The 24397-nt window shown below is 43.0% G+C and overlaps 1 protein-coding gene across 1 annotated transcript in view; it reads left to right on the top strand.

Annotated features, from left to right (window-relative positions):
- Window positions 1-24397, top strand: part of LOC119463702 (uncharacterized) — a 74053-nt gene that overhangs the window by 17862 nt on the left and 31794 nt on the right. Inside the window, exons 3-8 of the mRNA XM_049656186.1 lie at window positions 3740-3941; window positions 5348-5451; window positions 10266-10462; window positions 12465-12633; window positions 15270-15542; window positions 22911-23055. Of these exons, the coding sequence (XP_049512143.1) occupies window positions 3740-3941; window positions 5348-5451; window positions 10266-10462; window positions 12465-12633; window positions 15270-15542; window positions 22911-23055 (1090 nt within the window). The remainder of the gene's footprint in view (window positions 1-3739; window positions 3942-5347; window positions 5452-10265; window positions 10463-12464; window positions 12634-15269; window positions 15543-22910; window positions 23056-24397) is intronic.

The following is a 24397-nucleotide window of genomic DNA, read 5'->3' as shown; positions in this document are numbered from 1 at the left end:
AACTCGCCAAGACCAACGGATGCGAGTTTGGCGAACCAGAGGCACACGGTAAGAAACTTTTCTTAATGAACGTTTGATTTTGCGAAGGATGGTCAAAAATACGATTTCCATGCAGTTACGAGCCAGCCAATGTGCAGGGAGTCGCCGCGAGTGGCCGAAACTGCGTGAACGTGTGGGGCGCGGTGTCAAGGCATGGTCTCGGGCCTCTGCATCGCATAGGAGGTGCCTTTACATCGCAGCGATACTACACAGAAATTTTGGACAATGTGTTGCTGCCCTACGCCCACAGCGCCTTTCCCGATGCCGACTTTGTTTAAACATGACCTGGCGCCGGTTCACAAGGCAAAAGTTGACAAGGAACATATAGAAAATCGCAGAATCAGCATGCTTTCCTGGCCGGCCAAAGGCGCTGACATGAATATCTGCGAAAATATATGGGGGTACATCAAAGCAGCCATGGTGCGAAAACCTGTCCACCCGACGACTGGGGACGAACTGTGGGCAGCCGTTCGACAAGAATGGGAGGACCTTCGAGCGCATCATGACTTTGTGCCAGCGCTGTACGCATCACTGCCCTCTAGGATGGCAGCACTCGTTTCCGGAAAGGGTTGTATGACAAAATACTAACATCATCAAAGAGAAAATTATTCCTGCTTACTAATACTACTTCTAAACGGATCAATCTTTTGTTGAACTTGCACCAAATAAAAGTTCGGATGTTTGTGTTCCCTTGCCTGTTCGTTGTACGATAAGAACACAGCAGAAGGCAAACAAAACAAAGTGAAAAGTTGAAGTAATTACAATAAAGCCAAGCATAAGAAGCACAACGTTCTGAATTAAAAGCATCAAAATCGTGGTTTATGTCATAATTTGGTTTCTATTGAGGGGAAAAAACTGCTAGCAGACGACACACGCGCGCTACAGTGGCGTAATGCGCACGAAAGGAGCCTACCCTCCCCAAGCATGCGCGCAGATATTGTGGCTGCCGCCTGACGGTGCTGGTGATATATAAAGCCACGCGCTCCCATGTTCACCCTCAAAAAGATTGCGACTGTACATAGAAGAGCGCCGGCATGAGCAACAGCGTGATAGGTGCGAAAACGACGGGAAGCCGCTGTAGCCGAACGCATGTCATCCGAAGGATCCGTAACGTCGAATAGCCGCTCTGTCACCCATGAAGAACAACAATGTGCCCGTGAAGGTCGCCTTCGCGAACAGAAGCGGGAGTGGGCGTGAAAGCATCGGCAACCAATTGCAGTATATCACAGTGACCACAAAGCAATGGTTACCATGGTGACAAAGTAAAGAGAAAATAAAAGACGATAACAACTGCGAAGTTGTGTGTACACTCGTATGCGTCTTTATTCAATGAATGTATAACTCAATATAGTTATCAACAAGTACCGTTTCACTGGTCTTCCATCTTCATATAGTGGAAGGGCTCTGCATTTTTTTTAATTCAAACTTTGCGAGTGTTAGTTTCCTGTCAATAAGAAAATGTATATCCCTCGCCAGACGGTGTTCCGTCGAACCGTGGACTATCTGTACTAATGCTAGCAATACTCACGGTAGCCGGACAAACAGACAGATGGACCGACCGACCGACCGACCGACCGACCGACCGACCGACCGACCGATTGACGCAGGCACGCACGCACGCACGCACAGGAAAACAGATTTCACCGGCAGGCATCGGACCAGGTGCAGCTCAAGGCAAGGCCTAGACATCCGCGGCTAAGCATGCCGAATCACAGCGTGGTAATGTGAGGTTTACTGTCAGAGGCCTAAAAGAGAGTACGGTGGAGATGTGAATGTGCTCCAAGACGCGATCAGAGGCTCTTTGCATTCAAGACGGTGCAAGAAAGTGGGTGGACCGGGTGTCGCAAGAGCGATATGTGAAGAAACGCAGAATATTTCTTATTTTCAGTCTTGGCACGTACTGGCACGCCATGCATCTCTGAGGCCAAGCACGGTCTTTGTGGGCGCGTCACTAGACGGCGCAGTGTGTCCGCCAGGAAGCGCCCGCTGCAGCACACGACTCACATCCACCTGTGCATCTCAGGCGAAAACTCGAATTCGACGTCAACTTGGAGGCCACGCAAAAGACTTCGGGCGGAGTTTGGAGTGGCGCCGCCAGATCGTGCAACGTATCGAGAGGGAAGATCGAGAGTGGAACCCAGCTGCAGTACACACCTTATATGTGAAGCGTTTCGGCGGGGGCAATACTGCAGCGTGTGTCGGCATATTGCTTCAATGCAAATAGCATTAACGCCGCTATTTATCGTGCGATGGATTTTGCCGGATTTTCATCGGATGGATGCCTTCGAAGTCGCTGCAATCTGCATCTGATGCTATCATGATAATTTTGTCCACGTTTTTTCGTGCGCTACGTGTATGAAAAAAAAGTGTACCAACTATCCCGAGCTGCCACAATTGTGCAAAATGAGACCAACATTGGTCATACTCTCCCGCAGATAATTGTGAAGCATGGGATATATATTTTAGAATGCAGAATCAATTCCTAGGGCGAGCGTATGCCACTCCTAAATTGTTGGAGAAAGGAAGGCGCACGTAAATAGACTGCTTTGTGGGAAAGAGCTAGCGTAGTATATTAAAGGTGCGGAAAGCAGGGGCCGGCCCGTAGAAGGGACCGATACGCATAGCTTTTTATAACTAATATACTTATTGAGCCAATGTGTGGCACAACATGCAGTTAACGAGCAAGGTAAACTCAAATATTTAACCTGTTTTGTTGGTTTTGTCAACACTAAGCTTTTTGGTTGAGGAATGACACTTTGGAAAATTCAACCTATAGCTTCTGTAGCTCATCAGCACAGAGCACACCACCTTCATGGTAAAGGAACACACAATTTGTTTTAACTTGTGAGAAACGCGGGGAATATACCACATCACAACGTATTCTTGCTTTTCCGTGACTGCAGGTGGAGCATCACGACGTTCCCCAAGCTTTCATCTCAAAAGGACTTGTGCTACGGCTACTATGGCATTGTCAGAATAGCCTGCATGTGCTAAGCGTTTTATTTCTACATGAATGAGATGTGAAGAATATTTCTGCAAGGCAATTCCGAAACTGAACTTAACAATCTCTATTTTTACAACGTTTGAGTAAGCTAAGTTGTAAGGCAGCAAATGGTTATTTACACGTGACTCGTACATTCATAATGCCCGTTATTGTTTTAAAAATTATTTGACATCGAGGAAGCAAATGCTCCCACAATAGGCACCTCATGCATAACTTCGAGTGGGGCTAAGACCTTCTGGATAATGGCTAGTATGTTGGCAGTTTAGGATTCGAATGAACCAAAACAATAGTCAAGAAATAAGAAATAGAAGTCAGCATACCTAATAACTATGGCACAAAGGTTTTTCTTTGGTAGGGTTTCCACTTGGACTTGTTGGTTTTAGATTAAAAACGCGTGGCATTGCGCGTAAGAATATGTAAAAAAAGGATCACGTGCGGTTTACACACGCGAAGCGCAAACTATCAACAGTTTATTGCGAGAAGAACCTGACCATATTTACACTTTGCCACAATCTTCTCGCAATAAACTGTGGATAGTTGGCGCTTCGTGTGTGAACCGTATTCCTTCTTTTGTCCATGTTTTTTACGTGCAATGCTACACGTTTCTCTTTGCTTGGACCCGACAAATGCAATGTTTATTTCAGTTGTGTGTGCATGTGGGCATGTATTCTTCATTATGCCACAATTTTCACGCAGATACACGGACAAGACAAAGTAGGCTACTCGGAGTTATTGGGAAAACTCAAGGCCACGGCCAGCGGGTTTCGGTCGCACGGAATCGGCAGTGGTGACCGGGTTCTAGTACATGTAGAGAATTCCATTGACAGTTTTGTTGCAGCCTGCAGCATCCCGCTGACTGGTGCCACGCTGGTTACTTCTGACGTTACGTTTAGCGAAGGTGGGTATGTGAGTAGCGCAGATGCTGCTTTTCGTCCACAGTGCATTACTTGGTAACAAGGTCGTCACTGACATATCTACGCCTGAAACAGCAGATCCACAATTAACGAACTCATGCTGTAGACACACCTTGGTAATATAGCCTGTAGTTATCAAAGTGCTCACTCAACAGTTTGTGGGCTAATAAGCAATTCGTGATCCGTTCGAGATTTGGGAGGCCTTGTCTAGACTATCTTAACAATTTGTGAGGCACTTAGTGAGCTACGGAATGACTTTCATGCCACAATTTTTCTTTCGCGTGCTGCCAGAGTCGTCAATAAGGGCTGGTGTTCCTTCAGCGGATTGATGATATGCTCGCAACTGCGCTTTCAGAGAACTCCCCACATTTTAAGAAAACAGGTGACGATAAATTACGTCCGGTTCTTCAGAAATACCAATACGTCATGCTCTGTAGTGACAGATAGTTTTTCAATAGCATTACGTGACTTATGGCTCTGTTACACGGTGCTGTAGTGTTTATGGATTGATTAATTTTGAGCTAACACCGTTCTTTGAACGTAAGTTTTCTCGGCTTCTTTCGACTTCTTATAGTTCCTTTACACAATAATGCAACGCTAAGTAATCAAAACGAATTACTGGCACAATTTGGCACCTGTTACAAAAACGTCATTATGAAATATCTCGCTGTACGAGACTTTCCAGGAGTAAATTTTACTGAGCAGTTGAATTTACTTCTCATGACGAGTATTTTAAGGTTTCTGGAAACTTAGCTCCTAAATATAAAGCGCACGTGTTTTTGTATTTTATAGTTGTCACTGCGATGACCAAACACTGACAACAAGAAGGAGGAGGGCCTACGTGTGGCCTGTACTTAAAGGCCATCATTCCTGAACCGCCTCCCCGCAGTAAAACACCACCCGTTCTTCGCATTTTGCCCCTGTAATTCGTTCTTCTTCTTCTTCTTTCTAGGGTTTTACGTGCCAAAACCAGTTCTGATTATGAGACAGGCCCTAGTGGAGGGCCCCGGATTAATTTTGACCACCTGGGTTTCTGTAACGTGCACTACAACGCAAGCACACGGGCGTTCTTGCATTTCGCCTCCATCGAAATGCGGCCGCCGGAGGCGAAATGCAAAAACGCCCGTGTGCTTGCGTTGTAGTGCACGTTAAAGAACCCCAGGTGGTCAATCCGTGTTTTGCGATATGGGCATAAGCATACTTTTGTCGACATTTATTGAAAAAGGGTGTTCGCGAAAAATGAAAAAATGAGTTCGTAGTGCGTTTTTCATGCACATGCACCAGAAAAAGTCGTTTATATGCCTACATATATCCATTCGTACGTAGATAACATCATTTCACTTAAATGGTGGATGTGAGACTTAAATTAACTTTGTCTTACCCTTTACAGAAGAGCTTCTTGACCACGCAAAAAGAACAGACGCCACTCACTTGCTTACAGGAAAAGCTTATGTTGATATCTTCAACCGCATATCATCGGTTATAAAGTTCAAGGTACGTGCACCACCTTTTAGATGAACAGTGTAGCTGCGTTTTCGTTTGCAAGTAGAGTACTTTTCTAGCATGATAAGGAAACCCGCGCCGCATGAGACGTGTAGGAGTGGCTCATTTACATACGATGACTTTTAAGTGAACCATACAACAATTTGTTGCTTTTGTGCAGTATGAGAGCACGTTCGCGGTCAAAAGCGATGCTATCGCTCAGGCTTAAGCATTGCAGGTATGTCTGCACGTTTTAAATGCGAAGCATTTCTTGGTGAACATTTGCCACTTTGACAGTATGTATCTATCTGTCTATCTATGTATCTATCTATCTATCTACCTGTTTAGCCGCCTACGTCTTGGTGCTCTCATGGTCGTTTCATTATCTTGGTACGTACGAAAATTGGCATTGTATGACAAGAGTGTACGACGGACATAAATAATAGAGCATGACATGAATGTCACATGTGTGTCATGTAGGTCATGAAACAGCCGCCTACGTCTTTGTGTCCTCATGGTCGTTTTGTCAACTGCGTAGGTACCAAAATTGGCATAGTATAACAAGAGCATATGACGAACATAAATGACAGGGCATGACATGAATATCATAACATGTGTATCATGTGGGTCAAGAAACAGCCGCCTACGTCTTTGTGCTCTCATGGTCGTTTCGTTAACTTGGTGTGTACCTAAATTGGCACTGTATGACAAGTGTCAAAATTGGCACAGTGTGACAAGAGTGTATGACGAACATAAATAATAGGTCATGACATGAATATTATGACATGGTGGTCTTGGTGAACTCATGTCGTTTCGTTAACTTGGTATTAACTGTAATGGGTTCGAACATGGGTAATAAGTGAAGGAAACAATAAAAGATGATGGTAGAAGTCATACTCATGGGCATGCCTCAGCAAAAACTAGAATGACTCATCGAAAAAGGATTCACACTCAGAAACCAATGAAATCGATTCAGACGTGGGTACTAAGTGAAGGAAACTACTAAAGGATGATAATATAAACCATAGTCATGACTAAGCAAAAATGGCAATTATTTAGCAAAAAAAGAATAATACTAAAAAAAGCCGGCAGATCACATGCCCTGTGGGAATCGATGTGATGTGAAGCATAGTGCAGGGAGCCGACCAAGTTAACGGAACGACCATGCAAGCACCAATATGTAGACGCCTGTTTCATGACCTACATGACACGCATGTCATAACATTAATGTCGCGACCTATCATTTATGTTCACACCCATTTCAGTGGCTTTTGAGTGTTGAGCTCTTTTCACTGAGTCATTGTCATTTTTAGTCATGCTCATGACTATGACTTCTACCATCATCCTTTGGTGTTTCCTTCACTTAGTATGCATGTCCGAACCAATTTCAGTGGTTTTTTAGCTTTAATCGTTTTCAGCTGAGTCCCGGTCATTTTTGTTGAGTCATGCTCATGACTATGACTTCTACCACCCTCCGTTAGTGTTTCCTTCACTTAGTGCCCACGTCCGAGCCCATTCCAGTAGTTTCTGAGTGCTAATCATTTTTGCTGAGTCATTGTCATTTTTGCTGAGTCATGCTCATCACTATGACTTCCGCCAACATCCTTTAGTGTTTTCCTTGCTTAGTACCCACGTCCGAACCCATTTCAGTGGTTTTAAATGCGAAGCATTTCTGGGCTAACATTTGCCACTTTGACAATATCTATCTATCTAGCCGCCTACGTCGTTTCGTTAACTTGGTACTTACCAAAATTGGCACAGTATGACAAGTGTGTATGACGAACATAAATAAAAGGTCATGACATGATTATCATGAGATTTGTGTCATGAAGGTCATGAAACAGCTGACTGCGTCTTGGTGCTCTCATTGTCGTTTCGTTAACTTGGCAGGTACCAAAATTCGCATAGTATGACAACAGTGTATGACAAACATAAATGATAGGTAATGACACCAATGTTATAACATGCATGTCATGTAGGTAATGCATGTCATGTAGGTAATGAAACAGCCGCCTAAAATGACAGTGACCCAGCGAAAAAACATTAAGCCTCAAACACCACTGAAATGCGTTCGGACGTGGGTACTAAGCAAGGAAAACACTAAAGGATGATGGTGGAAGACTTAGTGATGAGCATAACTCAGCAAAAATGACAATTACTCAGGGAAAAATGATTAACACTCAGAAACTACTGGAATGGGCTCGGACGTGGACACTAAGTGAAGGAACACTAAAGGATGGTGGTAGAAGTCATAGTCATGAGCACGACTCATCAAAAATGACCATGACTCAGCAAAAAATGATGAACACTCAAAAATCATTGCAATGGGTTCTGGCGTGGGCACTAAGATAAGAAAATACTAAAGGATGATGGTAGAAGTCAAAGTCATGAGCAAGAATCAAGAAAAATGACAATGACTCAGCAAAAAGAGCTTAACACTCAAAAGCCACTGAAATGGGTTTAGATATAAATGATAAGTCATGACATGAAAATCATGACATGAGTGTCATGTAGATCATGAAACAGCCTCCTACGTCTTGGTGCTCTCATGGTCACTCCGTTAACTTGGTCGGCTCCTTGCACTATGTTTCGCATAACATCGATTCCCACAGAGCGTGGGATCAGCAGAATTTTTGTTGCATGTTTTCTTGTGGATGACTATAATAACAACTTCTATCACGTCATCACTGTCTTATGACGTCTCACCGTCTTTGTTTAGTACGATGTGGCAACGAAACAAGCAAAGAGAAAGGCAGGGTATTATAACATGAATTACCAAATCAATGCAGAACCAATACTCCTGTGCAATATACTGAGGATCGTGTCATCTAAGTCTTTTTGGTAACGTAAAGACTGATGAATGCCCTATCGGTACCCGTGGAGTCGTCACTAAACAATACGCTATCATCGTCACCTGCCCAAACTCCCCACCACCATCAAAAAAAAGAAAGAAGAAACACAACCTAATCAGGACAACGAAAGGTTTTTCTGGTGCCAGACAGTTACGCAGGCACTTTCGCATCTAACAGCCGTGGAGGGCAATCGAGGGTAAAGCGTCCTGTGTTTAGAAAACTACCTGGTTACTTGGGCAAGAGTGTACAAGAGAGAAGTGATGGCCACCCCGATCGTTTATTTGTCGTTAATTAGGACTAGGAAAACGCCACCGAAAGGTGGTTTGTCTACTAATGACAATCAGCCGGCACGCTTTCGCCACACGGCACCGTAGGCCGCAGCCCTCTGACCCAGGTAGACGAAAATGTAGAAGTTCTTAAAACCACTGACAGAACAGAACAGCTCATTACTGTTAGCCACTAGAACGAGTTGAGCTCACAATGCTTGACATAACTGATACCAGTGAGTAGTGCTGACGAGGCCCAAACGACAAGCATAAAAAAAGATGTCAGCTGACGCATTTTTATGGACTCCAGACCTAGCATTCCTATCTTTCCAGCGAGTATAAACTCGCATTCTCTGTCCACTCACATAAACATGTGAACATGAATTATGTGTGTATGTGTTTGTGTCTGAGTGTATTTGTTTATGTGTGTGTGATTGTGTTTTGAATGTGGATTCGTGTGTGTTTTGTGCATTTGTGTTTGTTCGTGTGTGTGTGTGTGTGTGTGTGTGTGTGCGTTTGTGTGTGTGACATGTGTTCCGCTTTGCTCAATCAGGACACAGAAAACACATTTACCATCTGTGCCTGATTTCGCATCGACAACGACTGGAATTTTCTAGACGAAGCATTACGTCGGGAGCTTTCAAAAAGAATACCGATTTATGTGAGCCTTCGTCAGTTTCTTTCCGCACTTCGGTTGGGCGTCGCACTGCAAATCACATGGAGAGCTTCTTTCTAAATAAATAGCAACGAAGCAGTCGTTTTTTTAAGGCGTGAGGTGCATTGCACTTGAAAGACAATGTTATAATCTACTGGATGTAGGAGGCGTATTTTTTATTCAGGCAATGATTTGTATTACAGCAATAATTTAGAATTGTAAATTTGCAAAAGATGCTTCTAATTTACAACTTCAACTCAGTAATACAAGTGGATAACTTAAGTCATTAAACTAAACTTATGGGCGCATCTAATGTGGACAAAATTGCCTTATGATATTACACTCTGAAATATACAACTAATTTGTGAGCAAGATTCTTACGAAACTCTTGTAAGCATTCTAACAAATTTATCTAAGTTCGAAGCTTATACATCTGATTTCTTCCCTTTAGATGATCTAACAGATGCAGTTAACATAAACGTAATATCTTCTTTTTGTAGACTATTATAGATTCGTGAACGTCATGCTTAACTTATTTTCCTAACTTATCAATTTTCGTGATTTCGGTAAACAATTTGAAGCCCTAAATAAAAATTCTACTCCCTAAAGTTCGTAGGATATATATTTTTCGCTTAAATGTAAAGCTTTTGTCGAAATCCGTCCAACGTTGTATAACCGACGTTCTGTGTTAGACATGCATTTGATTATAAAAATCAGGTTAGCCCAGAGCTATACCTTTACCTTAAAATTTCAGTCGCAACGCGAGTCATGGCCCAGCACGACTGTGGCAGTATTATGTTGAGGAAATAAAATTGCAATGTTCGGAGCTGTCAGTGTAAGAAAAATGCAGGGTCACCATTTGACATTGGTATATAGTAGTTCCTCTAGGGTTATCCAGTTTTTGACAAGGGACCGAAAGGATATTATAATAGGAAGGTTTTAGCTTATTTAGTGACCAGTAATGGCACTGAAATTTCTCATTGATCTTTCATACAAAAAAAACTGAAAATCATACTGTGTGGCCTGTGTCGCTCTTTCGTCTCTTTTTTCCAGTCAATGTTCTCTTTCACGGATATACCGGGATACATCAACGTCACAAATTTCACGAGTAATAAAAGCGTAAAGTACACGGAATCTCTGAGTCATCACACAGGTGCCAAGTTTGTTTGCCATTCTACAGGAACAACTGGCGTTTCAAAAATTATTGAAATCACGGAGGAAACATTCCTGTCACAAGTTTGCTGCCGAGAGTGAGTTTAACTTCATTTTTTTCTCGGACATAGAATTTGCCGAATTTCTTCAGCCAATAAAGTTGATTCAGCATGATCACTCGAGTGACACAAAATAAAATGGGCGTTCTGCAGTCGGAGCTGTATTGATGACTCCGTAAATTCAAATATAATCCCGAAATTTGCTGTTTCTTTTTTTAACAAGCAGAGTACCAAAGGAGCAACTTTATGTGGTAATGAGTATAGGATGTTTTTAATCAAAAGCACCACTTTAAAAATAATGGTGCTGCGAACTGCATCTAAGCTATAAACTAATGTTCTGCGTACGTTCGTCCGCTCCTTTCGTGATTGAGTCAGCCTTTTTAAAGAAATATTAACTAGAACCCTGGTGCATTGTCCGACACATTTGAAGAAAGATTTCACATTACGTGTGCTATTGTACACTGTAATGTCTAATGATTCATTGCTGCAAAAATAAAGATCCTTTGAACGACACTATCTCTAAAAACGGCGACTCTATCAGTTCAATAACCACGTATAACAGCGGAAACTACGGCGCTTATGTAAACATGTTTTCGGTCTGCATTTTGATGGAAACAATGAACAGGAAATATTAATATTTACAAGAGCATAAAACTTGGGCTATGGCGAAACACTGTGGGTTCATTCACTGTGGATAATGACTCATGAGCAATATACAAGAATCATAATTTTAAACAAACTGTAGTCAAGAGCACTTCTTAATTCAACAGAAGTTATACGGACACCCGACACGCGTTCGTGCCATTCCGCCACCGCCGTGCTGTCCAAGATTCCACTGCGCACGCGCAGCCGCGTGCTGAGTGTTGGAGGTCATGTGATCTGCTTCGGATGTTAGGGCGAGCGGGTGAGGGCGAGCTGACACGGCTTGAGTCTAGATGCGCGCTATCATACCGCCCGCCCATTGTTGTAAGTCATGTCATCTGCCGAGGCACGACACAATGAAGTGGTAAAAGGAGCGGCAGCGTGGAACGTTCGCTTTGGGAAAAGCACCCGCGTTACCTCATCACGTTCACGTTGTGACCTCGTGGTCGCGGTCCTCTTCACCTGTGTCTTTGGGCACGTGCCGCCACTCGTTTTTTGCTAGCAAGCGAATGTTTTCTGTTATGCATACCGCTCATAGACCTACGAGCCTCACTTCGTGTAAAGTCTCTTTGTACTGTTGTGAATGATCCGCCTTTCGTGAAATATGGCATTTTGTTATGGATACGAACAATTAATTCAATCTCACTGCACTGCCTGATACATGCTGATCTTATACTAAAATGCGTGCATGCTGACCCTGGAACTTAGATGTTATGTACGAGATTTGGATGAACGGCTTGACTAACGCAACTCTTGAGGGGAAATGGTTGTTGAAAGCTATGAAAAGGCAACTCCTACCGGAACTTGTTGCTGAAGAAACTTCGTTCTGCGGCGCATCATGGAAAATTTTAACAAAACACAGCAGTTAGAAAAGGAAGACAAAAGACAATGACAATATGAATGAATTATCTATTACAACATCTGTTTGCAGCTGAGCTGCCTCTACGATTCTGCTAAGGTAACCTATATAAACAGTTAAATCTGTCGCTAGCTGAGTAATAAGTACTTAATATAATGGCGCCTCTTACTGAGGATTTGATAAAGTGTGACATATAATAAGTAGAGCTATAAAAGATGTACCCAAAGCGATGGAAAGATTGGAAAGACTGTTATTTCACTTAAATTACGCAAACATTGTTATTATTTAAAGAATTCCAATGTAATCTTTCCCTCTCTTTCTATCGATTAATGTCGGCGGTTGTCAGTTTCAACCAGACAATTGGACTGTGTGCGCTTTCGTATCAGCCTCGAGCGAAAAACTTCTCCCTATTCTTATAATGGTGCCCTATCCTTTACAACTGTTAAAAGGCTCAGCTATAAGCAGTGACTAAAATTGTGCAGTTCGGAGTTCAAGTTTATGTATTTGCCAATCAACTTATGTCGCATGTGATACTTGCAGAAAATTTCAGCTTGCGGTACCGGACGATGTGTGCATCGGAGGAGGCAACATTTCCTTTTACGTTTGTTTTACGTATGTCTTCTTCGTCATCTCAATCGGAGGAACAATTGTGCTTCTCGACAAATACGATCCAATGCCTGACGTCTTCGCCGCGTTCCGAGATCACAAGGTGAAGTAGTCCGTATCTATTGCTCTTTTCCAGATAGCCCGCGCTAAACTTGAAGTCTCATTTTAACGTTGTGCGAATGTTTCTTGGGAAACGATTCAGTGCGTTATTACATGGAATAAGAAAACCTTCGTATTAAGGTTAGGTGAGAGCGTAAAAGAAGTTCGTGATTTCAAACAAGAAAGTGCTGACTATTATGCAGGCATGTTTTACGTTGGAAACGCGAACGATAGACATAGCAGTGAAAAAAATTGAATAATTGTTGTATAGAAGGGGATGCCTGAGACAGTGATCAATCGTGTTAAAGGCGACTTGCCTTTGCGTCAGTAGCATGAATTTCCTTTTCTAAAGCAATATCATTCCTCAGGAAACATTCAGGAATGGACAGGTGGTGTGTTCACCATCTTCTTCTACATGCAGTTCCCGCAGTCAACCTATTTAGTCAAAATAAAACTTCCTTACGGTTATAGGCACGATAACATGTGACTAAATTGAAAGAATCCAGAAGAAGGCGTGAACTGTTCGTTCACAAAATTTCACACAACCTTCTCAAAGAAGCGCATACAGACCACAGTATATCCCTGCTGCTAATAGCTTAAGTGTTCGATGACAGCGTCTATCTCGTGAGTTTAAGGTACGTGAAATCATTCTTTGTCTTTGTGATAAACCCCCGTATTCAGTAATACGTCTTAAGTTGAAGCCCATGCTCGTCTTGATCTAAATGACGCCTGCCGTGAACGTGCCGAAGACACTCATTGCCTTTCTTCAACGCGTTCGCAGCAGGCGTCATTTAAATAAAGTCAAGCATGGGCTTCAAGTTAGGAAACCTTTCTCAATACGGGGTAAGTCTCCGATGCAAAGGTGAAGGGAAACGTGCCGAAAGTAAACATCACATGTTGTTTTCTGCTCGAACAACCTTAAAGAAGTTCGTATAAAAACGTAAATTTCTTTACACAATTGTCTCAGGTGCGTTTGAACTTTCCGCCCATTGACGTCAGTTGTAGGCTTAAGTGAATCTAAGGGAAAGCATCAAATCATTAGGCTGACAAAGCATTCTTTCCAAACTGTTGTCGTAAATTTCGCAATAATAGGTGTATTATTTCAAGAAAAAATAATCACAATAGAACTCATCTCACTATGACTGTCGACGGTAATGCTAATTGCATTTGATCAGTGTAGTTACAGAGCAAATTCCTGAGGTCATGTTGACCGTATTTACACGATTATAAGTCTACCTATTTTTGTTAACTTTGCAAATCGAAACCTACACATGGCACCACCAATGAAAGTGAGACAAACAGGATATCAGGTGTGCTACAACGTGGTTATAACTGTATGTTTAATCTACGGATCCACCCATAGCATTCGGCTATTTCGCGCATTTGTTCGGAAGGGTTTTTCAACATTTTAAAGAGCTTTACAGCGCACACACACTCATGGGAGTGTCGAGCGTTAATGGAAGGGCCGCTGTTCTAATCGCGGCGCCACTGACCCTCGGAATGGCGGCGCTTCCGTAAAATATAGATAGTTCATGGAAAAGCCGACACCGTTCATATGTTTCTCTTTCTCTATATATAGCTCTTTGTTTGACGCGTTTGCGTTGACTGCCATCCATGTGTTGCTGTCGTGCTTCGTAAATCATCACGAGTGATCCATGTCCACTAAACATTCGGCACTCATAGAAACATGTTGGATGTTGTCAGGCATGTCTCAGGCAGTCAGGCAGCCCCTGACACATGCACTTCGCCCATTACCTAACTTCAAAACTGTCTTCCATATTTGCGTCTCATGTAGTTACTCACAGAAATACAAATGAAGTATTGAATTGAATTCTTATAGTGCAGTAATCCCGTCGAAAAAAACTAAAACAGCAAGAAGTTGTACATCTTGAATCCACGCCTAAAATCTGCCAGTTAAGTTTCCCTACAGGTGATTCAAAGCCGTTACCTCTTACATTGGCATTTCTTCAATCGTTTGTGATTTATTCGTCTCTACAAGAGTGTTTATCGAATAATAGCTAAATACGAGCTCTGCTAAAGTAAAAAGCATGAGCAAGAAGCAACGATGGAAATTTTAACATTTTAACGAAAAACGTGTTGCCACCTAACAGGGAACATATAGGGTGCGGATACTGCAAAAGGGTGCAGTAAAGGGTACAGTAAAATATTCGATGAGCTTATTTCATCCAATCACGTAGACTATAAGTATCGCCACAAACTATTGCAAAGAAATAAGAGAAGCACCGCAAGAGCTTTCGCAGTCCACTTGCAACTAAGGAGCATCCTCCATTTGGCAACACTTTCTCACTGGGATGAGTAAAAGCAGACCTTTTTTTTTCTCTCCGCGCTCCAAAAAGCGTCACCATCTATGTTTCCACCTGAGCTGTCGACATAAAGGGAGTGAAGTACAGTGAGATAGACACTTGGAATGGTTAGTGGAACATGTTTCAGACTATGCAAGAGCAGCCTTTAATTCAAACACAAGAAAACCTGTGTTCTTTCTTATCGTGCTTCGTTTAAGCGTTGGCCTTCTAATATCTGTCGGGAGATAACGCTGCACAACATGGCTATATTGTAAAAGAAGCATGCTTGTTAGTTGGCGGTGCTCTCGCAGAGGCGATGAATAACTCATGCTTGCAGGTGAACGTTGTGCATGGAACGCCAACGAAGCTCCTTGAAATCGTTCATGAAGCCAAGCGAGCTGGGCAGTCGTTTCCGCTAGTGAAGAAATTCACCAGCCTGGGAACACTTATGACGGAAAGAACAAAATTGGCGATCTTGGCCGCGTGCTCACCGTCCGAGCTCCGAAGCTGCTACGGAATGACTGAAGTGAGCGGGTACCTTGCAGCGCCGCCTAGCGGACAGATCACGGCAGGTGACGTAGGCTTCCCAGTCTCTGCAGCACGAATGAAGGTGAGCCATTCGGTGTTGTTCTTTTCCTGTATATATATATATATATATATATATATATATATATATCTGGCTACAGTGAACAATTGCGGCTAGCAGTCTACGGGCAGGGCCTTCATTAAAGACAACGCGCGAACGCGTGCTTTGAGTTCCGATTCTTCTGCTATGCTGCTAGCAAATTCTCGACAGCAATTACAGGCACCTGTCGGTGGCCGAGATAACTACTACACCAAGCCATGGTTGCAGGGAAGAAAGCTCAAAGCCTAGCGGCGGCACCTAAGCACCCATTGTGGATCGCAGGGCACGCGCTCGCATATGCTCACTTTGACAAAGGCGCTGTGTGTACGTGTCAAAATCAGTGCTGGTAATTTAGCGAGAACGTCGCTAAATTCAGTCAGTTTATTATCGTTGATGATAACTTATCCTTCTTGGAGCCTTGGTGACTTTGATGACGGCTTTCGGTGGTCAAAACAGTTATGCAGTACAACTGTCTGCATATGAGCTCTCCGGGAACTTTTGTAAAGCTAATTTCTCCCAACGGTGAATAAATGCGTCTCCATTTGTCGTTAAGTTTAAAGACGTACCGAAAGCCTTATCAGTGAATGATCTTTGTGAATCAAAGCTGTTTTTTTTTCTAGTCAAGCCGCAATTTTGTGATCTGGTACGGCTTTGCGAAATCAGAGGTCGATTTCATTTTTCACATGCCAATCGTTAATGTGTTAATGCAGCAGTTCTATGAAGATGCAATTTAAAAATAAGACGACGTCTGAGGACGATTAAAGCATACAAAAAGAGAACATTTTGTAATGATCAGCTTCACTTGGAGCGTTTTCAGTAAATTTTAAATGTTTCTTGCGCTGCGGCGTCCCCCCCCTCACATTTTGTCAGTACTGGCCAAGATGCTGGGCGAGAGCTTCCCGGTGTTGGCAGTGAGACCATTTTAATTCTGCAATACGGCTATAGAGGCTGTTGTGAAGTTTTTACCTCAAGTGCATCAGCGAGCATTCGGTTATATTTAAAACAGACGGCTGCCTGTATGGCATCTCTCGCAGATCAACGCCGACTCAAACCACACCCGGCATCACATGTACATCGCACGCGTGCGGTCGTGCGAAACTGTCGCACACAGATGCACAAATTTAAGTTTCCACTGGTTCCACACGAGCAGCGCAAACCGAAATTTGTGCATCGTTGTGCGACATGGACAGTTTTCGCACGACCGCACGCCATCGGAAGACATGCGGTTCGGCGTGTGGGTAACAATGAAAAGACAGTCTTTTCTAAATAATCAGGAAAAGTCATAAAGAAATTCAATAAATGCAAATTATTACACTTGAATAAGGTTTAACACTGGCTTAGCTGTTGTCTTGGCAAAGAATGTTACCAAGAATAACCAAAAAATATATATACACTACACATGTGAACATGTGTAGACTACACTACACATGGTTTGGGGGAGGAGGGCAGACCAGTCGCGCTTTCTGCAGCCGAGCGCAGAACAGCAGGCGTTATCAACCGTGCCAGCTTATTGACTGCTATGGTGGTATATAAAATCATCTAGGTCACATAGGGGCTACATCTCTGTGTCGAAACTCTCACTGCGAACCTAACTTACTGAGCTCAAGTTTTCTTATTATTTTCTTGGAAGACAAGTGCTTAATAAATATAATTCAAATGGATGTATGTTGGAGGGCGTTTATGTTCAATTTCCTTATGTATATCAGATCTTGTTTTTTAGAATATGTAATTTTTTTAAATCGGCTGTGTCAGCTACCAAATTTTAATCCCTGAATTTAACTATTCGCAGAGTTAGACTTTACTTCTATGTGAAAAATAACTGTGTAATGACTAAATAACAAAATTTTGCTACTTAAGTTCTGACCCATTTACATTACTAGGTAATTTAATACGTTCGTGTGGATGTGTTTCGCCTGCAGCAAAGCTGTCGTGCTGTAACAAGACCCCTGCTTATTTGTGGAAAGTTTGATGTGCTCTATAGCCCCGCCCCGTACGTATGATGTGAATGAGCTGTCAATCCTTGACAATAGCCCATGGTTCCATGTTTAAACATGCTTTTCTTACTTTATGTCACTTCATGTTTTTCTTGATTTCCAAGGGAGAAATTTTCAGTCAATCAGGAGCAGGAAATGCAGACACCCAGCGCACCTAGTGTCCGCCAATCGCATCCGCACGCCACAGATACCATCATCAATGAGTTATCAGACCTGTGAAGAAGTCTTCGTTCTTCCCTAAAGAAACATATCTTATTTTCCCGGACCACGCCCGGCCGGCCACTCGGGAAGACCCCCGAACCGAATGAGACAGACTGACCACATACAACGCCATTACAAAGATGTACCAACAAGCCAGAAGAGCATTCCCACCATCACACAAAGACCTAAACAAGGCACAAGCAGTGGCCTACGTCAACTGTAAACAAAAATCCTTCCCGAACCAGTTTCACCTCAAACGGATATTCCCCGCAGTACACAAAAAAGACACATGCAAGATATGCAAACAGGAAACAGCTACACTCAAACACATGCTATGGGAATGTTGCGCTCAACACAAAAACGAATTAAACTCCGAGACCCTATCGCTGAGGTGGGCCGCCGCTCTGCGCAGCTCCGACCTCGGCGACCAACTCTGGACTGTCCAGCAGGCCCGCGAGGCGGTGCTGAGACAAGATCTCGACGTCCCGCCGTGGGAGACCTGAGCCCGGGTCGTCAAAACTGCAGGGCAATTCAGTAAAGTTATTACCATCCATTATTGTCCCGGCGTGGGGGTGGGGAAGGGGGGCGTCGTATACATTACTGAATAATGCCTCCATACTCCTCCATGCCTTTATTAGGTCACCATCTTTTGAGTCTGCCGAATTCATCTCGTTTGGCGTCGAGACAAACAAATCATTTTCTAAGAAAGTGCTACATGAATAAACTCCGACCTCTAACGGGGCGCTAATAGACGATTTGGCATCGCTTTCAATATTTCTTTTTTATAAGGTGCTCATCTTCCAATTTTGAAACTTTGGGTCATACATGGCGTTTTTCCGAACAGGGTCATTTCATGATAAGAAAGCTCGCACACAGTGCGGTGGTTTGGTTTCGACAACCGGGCACTATTAATGCATAAACGTTTAGTGTGTAAGCATTGTTTCGAGAGTACCCAAGCCCCGTTACGTGAAAAGGATAATGCCTTGTATCTGCACAAAAATGTGTACGTTGCAATGTTTGATAGTTATAATAGTCTAAATGTAGATGATTGGTAGTTTTATAAGCAATCAGGAACAAATTAAACCAAGGATGATACCCATAAGGATGCATAAGGCTCTTTAGAAAATACATGGGGAAGCTTACAGTATGGGTGTGCCAACTGAAATTTGGGGTCGACCAACTTAAGCTTGGCGGTGGGCCAACTTGAAATGTTCAAGTGGGTCAACTAGAAATTTGTTGGTAGGCCTACTAGAAATTTGGGGGTATGTCAACTTAACATCTGGGGGTGGGCCAACTTGAATTTTACACGTGGGCCAACTGAAATGTGCACGGAGGGCACCTGAAATTTGGGGGTGTGCCAACTTGAAATGTGGGGGTTGCCCAACTGACATTTTTGGGGGGCCGACTTGAAATCTAGGGGTGGGTCAAGTTAAATTTGGGGTTTGGCCAGTTTAAATTTAGAGGTTGGCCAACCTTAATTTGGGGTGGGACAACTGAAGTTAGGGGGTATATCTATGTATACTTAGACAATTCCGGTGGAGTTTCTGCAATTTTGAAAGCATAAGCATTCATTGACGAGTACCCCAGCCACATCACGGGAAAAGTGTAATGCTTGTATCTGTACAAAAATGCGTTATTTACAATGTTAAAAAATTAAATTATGGGATTTTATGCGCCAAAACCACGACCTGATCATGAGGCACACCGTAGTGGGGGGCTCCGGAAATTTGGACTACCTGGGGTTCTTTAACGTGCACCTAAATCTAAGTACACGGGTGTTTTTGCATTTCGCCCCCATCGAAATGCGGCCGCCGTGATTTGCAATGTTAAGACATCCAATCGTTATAACAGTGTAAATGTAGATTGGTAGCTTTATAAGTGATAAGAAACAATCTAAACACAAACAAAAGCTAAAAACTTGGAGGAGGCTTAAGCTTCCCCTAGTAGAACGCGATAGCATTCAAAAATCCCTGCCTGCTTTTCACGCTTGCCCGCAACTGCAGCTTATACACCCATAATTTTTACCGGCAAATGCTGGCAGCAAGCTCTATGCGTGAAGGTTAGCTTTCTGGTTTTTTTTTCTTCTTTTTCCCGCACGGCTCATGCCAGTGCTGCCACGGATGCACTGACTCGAGCGCCATCTGGATGGTTTTGCAAAGAACCAAGCAGAGCCACTCCTACTCAGATTGACCTCAAATTGCAGCTGGAAAAGGGGTTTGCGCTTGAGTTTCCACGCAAAAGAATTATGTTTTCTTGTATATTAAAATTACAATCCAATACTATCATGTCTGTAGATTGTTTGTGAGTCGTACTTTACAAATTTTCTGATGAATTTTCCTTTGAGAAATTCAATTAGTTCAGTAACACCTATGCACCACGCAAACAGCCTGCGTGGTTCGGGATAATTTTTTGGTTGCAGACAATGCCACCGAGACCTACACCTGATTTTCTGTGACATGGGGCCCTTAACGCTATCGCATTAAAAGACATTAGAAAGTTTTCGAATTCAGGTCCCAATCACATTGAGGCATCAAGAAGAGAGAGAATAAACATCTTCAATATGTAAATGCAGCTTTGGAGAGGCGTCCTCATTCCAGAATGCCTTGAGCTCGGGCCGCGTCCTGGGCCCTCGCAATCAGCCGTTGCTGATCTTCGAGGTCGGAGCTGGCCAAGGCTCTCTCCCAAAGCTCGTTGGTGTGGTAAGGGTTCGGAGGATTGAGTGGTGCCTCTCTGCAGCCCCCTACTATGTGCCTGAGGGACCCGGGCTCTGCGCAGAAGCGGCATTGCGGAGAGAATTGTGTAGGGGATATGAGCTGGTTTCTGGTTGGGTGGGGGAATGTGTTAACCTGTAGAGCTCAGAGGAATCGCTCCTGCTCTCTAGGTAGTGACTTGTGTGGGGGTGCATATGTTCTGCGGGTTAGCTTGTAGTGTTGTGTGATGTCTTGGTGTGAGACTAGAGGGTGCATGCGCTCGGGTTCAAATTTCTGGGCGTCGGCTCGGTGGGTCAAATCTCGAGCCACGTGGTTGGCGACCTCGTTGACAGTAATGCCATGATGAGCTGGCGCCCAGATGATCATGACTGATCTGGTTGGCGGCTTTTGATAGCAGGCCACAAATGAGCATGTGTAGAGCCCAAGGTGGCCTTGGATCATTGCGTTAACATCAATACAAAGACCCTAAACTCGAGAAACAGCATGAGTTCTCAAGCCACCTTGGGTGGCTCGCGCGGGCAATGAGCACTCGCATCATAGCCAAGAGGAACATACGAACTGCAGCCATGCAAATCTCGTATCACTCAGTCAAGTTGGTTCCAGAGCAAACTTGCCATGTTTCTAGTGATTTTCGGCGTCTTTAGAGGCAAGAGACTCAGGGCAATGCAAAAAGCTGGTAACTACACTCGCGTCGCGTTCTTTGACCCCCGCCCACTTCGGCTTAAATGTGGCAGAAACAAGTACAAATAATAACATAGTCCTTACTTTTGTTACAAGCATTTGCAAGTATTTCTTTAAATTAAAAAAGCATTCCACTAGGTTTTATTTGTAAGACTCTTCTTGTTTTTTCACTTTCAAGTGCCTTCTATTTTCACCACTGCAGTACCCCTAGAGCGCAACCCAATGGTGCTCTTGTCCCAATTCTAAAGCTCTGATGCTCCTTCGAACCCAAGAGAAACCAATGCAATGCGGCTTGGAGCCCCATGGTCTTGAGATCCCAATACTAAATATCTCTATTACCTATAGGGATGCGTAGAGCTCCTTAGAAATGCATGGAGAACCTTACAATAGGGGTGGCCTAACTGAAATCTGGGTGTGGGTCAACTTGAAGTTTGGGTGGGCCAACCTAAATTTGCGGGTGGGTTAACTTGAAATTTGCAAGTGGGCAAACTATAATTATGGGGGTGGGCCAACTTGAAATTTGGACGTGGGCCAAAATAAATTTGGGGGTCGACCAACTTGAAACTTGAACATGGTCCAACTTAAATTTGGGGTTTGGCCAACTTGAATTTTGGGGGGTGGCCAACTTGAAATTTAGGGATGTACCAAACGGAAATTTGGGGGTGGCCCACTCCAATTTAGCAGTAGGGTAACTGAAATTTTGGGTGGGCCGATTTGAAATCTAGGGGTGGGCCGAGTTAAACTTGGGGTTGGGTCAACTTCAATTTGAAGTTGGAACAACCTAAATATGTAGGTGGGCCAACTTAATTTGGGGGTAGGACAACTTAAAATTTGCAGGTTGGCCAACTAAAATTTAGGGGTATGCTTACGCATCCTTAGACAGCACCGGTGGAGTTACTGCAGTTTTTATGGCGTAATCATTTTCAAGTATTACGTAATGTTAAAAAATCTATTGCAGATAACATAATTCTTGTCTTTGAGCAGTTTTATTCTGAGAAGCAGGCATTACTTGCACGAAAAATTTAGCCACATATTCATATAATAAACAAATAATTACTAATTACCTTCTCAATTAATTACTTTACGGCACATATAGGAATTTTGGAATTGTAGCTGGTGAGCTTGCAAGGCCTATCCATTTGGAATGAATTTCCAGAATGACACCAGTTAGGAGATATGCACCGTCAAACTCGCCGTAAAATGCACTGTTCCACATACTTTTTTAACAAAACACTCTGTTGTGCATTGAAGCACAAAAGTAACTGGAACGCCCATGTATTTCGTCTGACTCTTTGGGGAAGAATACCTTGAAACTGGTGTTACACTGGAAATTCAATTCAAGTGGATACATATTGCAAGTTCACCGGCTACAATTCGTAAATTGCAATGTGCTATAAACTAAATAATTAAAATGTTATTAGTGCATTTTTGTTAGTTGACATTGTGTTTTCATTTCTGGTGCTAGTAATGTCCTCCTCTGCGAATAATCGAGCTCCAGGACAATAATTGTGCTATATGCCATAGGCGGTTCTTAAAAGCCGGTAAAACCTACAAATGATCACCCTATATATTGTCCTTCATTTTCTCCTCGCCGTTGAGCATAGTTAATGAGTTGTGCACACAATTTGATCCAAATCTCCAATTGCCTCATTCGGTAGAGTGGGTGTCTACGCTGCCCGTAATAAGTTGTGCTCCCGGGCAGCACCAGAGTGTTGAAAACATTGCAGTATAGGCGGTTACACGAGAGGCTTTGTCTACGTTGCCAGGTTGTGGATCCGAACTCCGGAGCCGTGCTGGGGTCGAACCAGCCAGGGGAAGTGCTCTTTCACACACCTCACGTTATGGTCGGCTACTACAAAAACCCGGAAGAAACGGCAAGCTTCACCACTAATGACGGTTGGATACGTACAGGTAAGACAAGTATCCCAATGGATCTTCTTATGAGTACAAGATTGCAGTGGTTCAGAACAGTGAATTGTAAGGTATCGGTTCATCTCGACATATGTGAATGTTTCTCAGATTCACGGGGTACCCACTTAAGATTGCTTAAGTGTTAATACAGCACTGTGAGTAATAAAATGCATTCAGAATGAAAACAAAACTATTTAATCCAAGCCCTTGTAGTAGCCAAACATCCCAGGAGCCTGGAGATAATTTTCTCTGTGTGACTGAAAGAAATCATATGAGAGCTGTCTCTTCAGGATCTAAACGAACGCGTGCGTTTCTAAAGAAATGGTCTTGTATTTAACCTATCCATAGCAGAGGCTACATTTTCGAGACCATCGCGTAACTCGCGGAGATACAGAAGCACCATGTGCAAATTTTAGCCTATGTAAAAAGATGGAGGGAAGAATGGTAGTAAGACAACGATTTCAACAAGATATTTGCATATATATCCTTTTTCGCATGTATTCATCCAAAGATGAAAGAAAAGCAGTAAACAGTAGCTGGGTGAAACCAAGAGCATATGCTGGACTAGTGTCTGTAAACGAACTAGTTGATAAGGCGACATCTTCAGGTGACATATGTATGTCCTTATTCTTCCCACTGTCAATGTCTTATGTGCACTTTACCTGTCTTAACAATAAGACATGATTTGGCCTCATGTGGCGCTCTTCGGATAATATTTTAATATTGCACTTAATTAGCCAAATAACTAAGATAATCTCTTTCAAAAATATTCGCTTTAGGGCTAAATGCCTTTCGTTGGGTTGTAGACAACCGTTCGAGTTTATTATGTAAATGTACAGTGCTCACCGATTGAAACGCGATAACCGGGACCGCATGATGGTCGGTTCTTTTTAACGCCACAGCGTTAAGAGCATAGAACGAATTAGATCGTTTTATGCCACTACCATTTTCGAAAGTAAAGATGGCAATTTGTAGGCGAAGTTTAGAGACCTCAATGACAGCATGCAGTTTTCCATACATTGTTCGATGTGTGACCTACCAGATCGCACTTCAATCACTTGTAAATCTGTCCTACACCCTGTTATTTTGCAATCGTCCGTATTCTCTTGCGTCTGTTCCTAAGTTGACGTGTATCACGTGCCGAAAAATTGTCTCTATTGAATTCCTGAAGATAGCGTTATTTATTTATTTATTTATGTATTTATTTAGTTAGTTAGTTAGTTAGTTAGTTAATTAATTAGTTAGTTAGTTGGTTAGTTAGTTAGTTGGTTAGTTAGTTAGTTAGTTAGTTAGTTAGTTAGTTAGTTAGTTAGTTAGTTACATCGTCGCAAGTGGCACGGCA

The sequence above is a fragment of the Dermacentor silvarum genome, chromosome 9 (genome assembly GCF_013339745.2).
Source record: "Dermacentor silvarum isolate Dsil-2018 chromosome 9, BIME_Dsil_1.4, whole genome shotgun sequence".
In the NCBI taxonomy this organism is placed as follows: domain Eukaryota; kingdom Metazoa; phylum Arthropoda; class Arachnida; order Ixodida; family Ixodidae; genus Dermacentor; species Dermacentor silvarum.
This window is presented reverse-complemented; position numbering and strand designations above follow the sequence as displayed.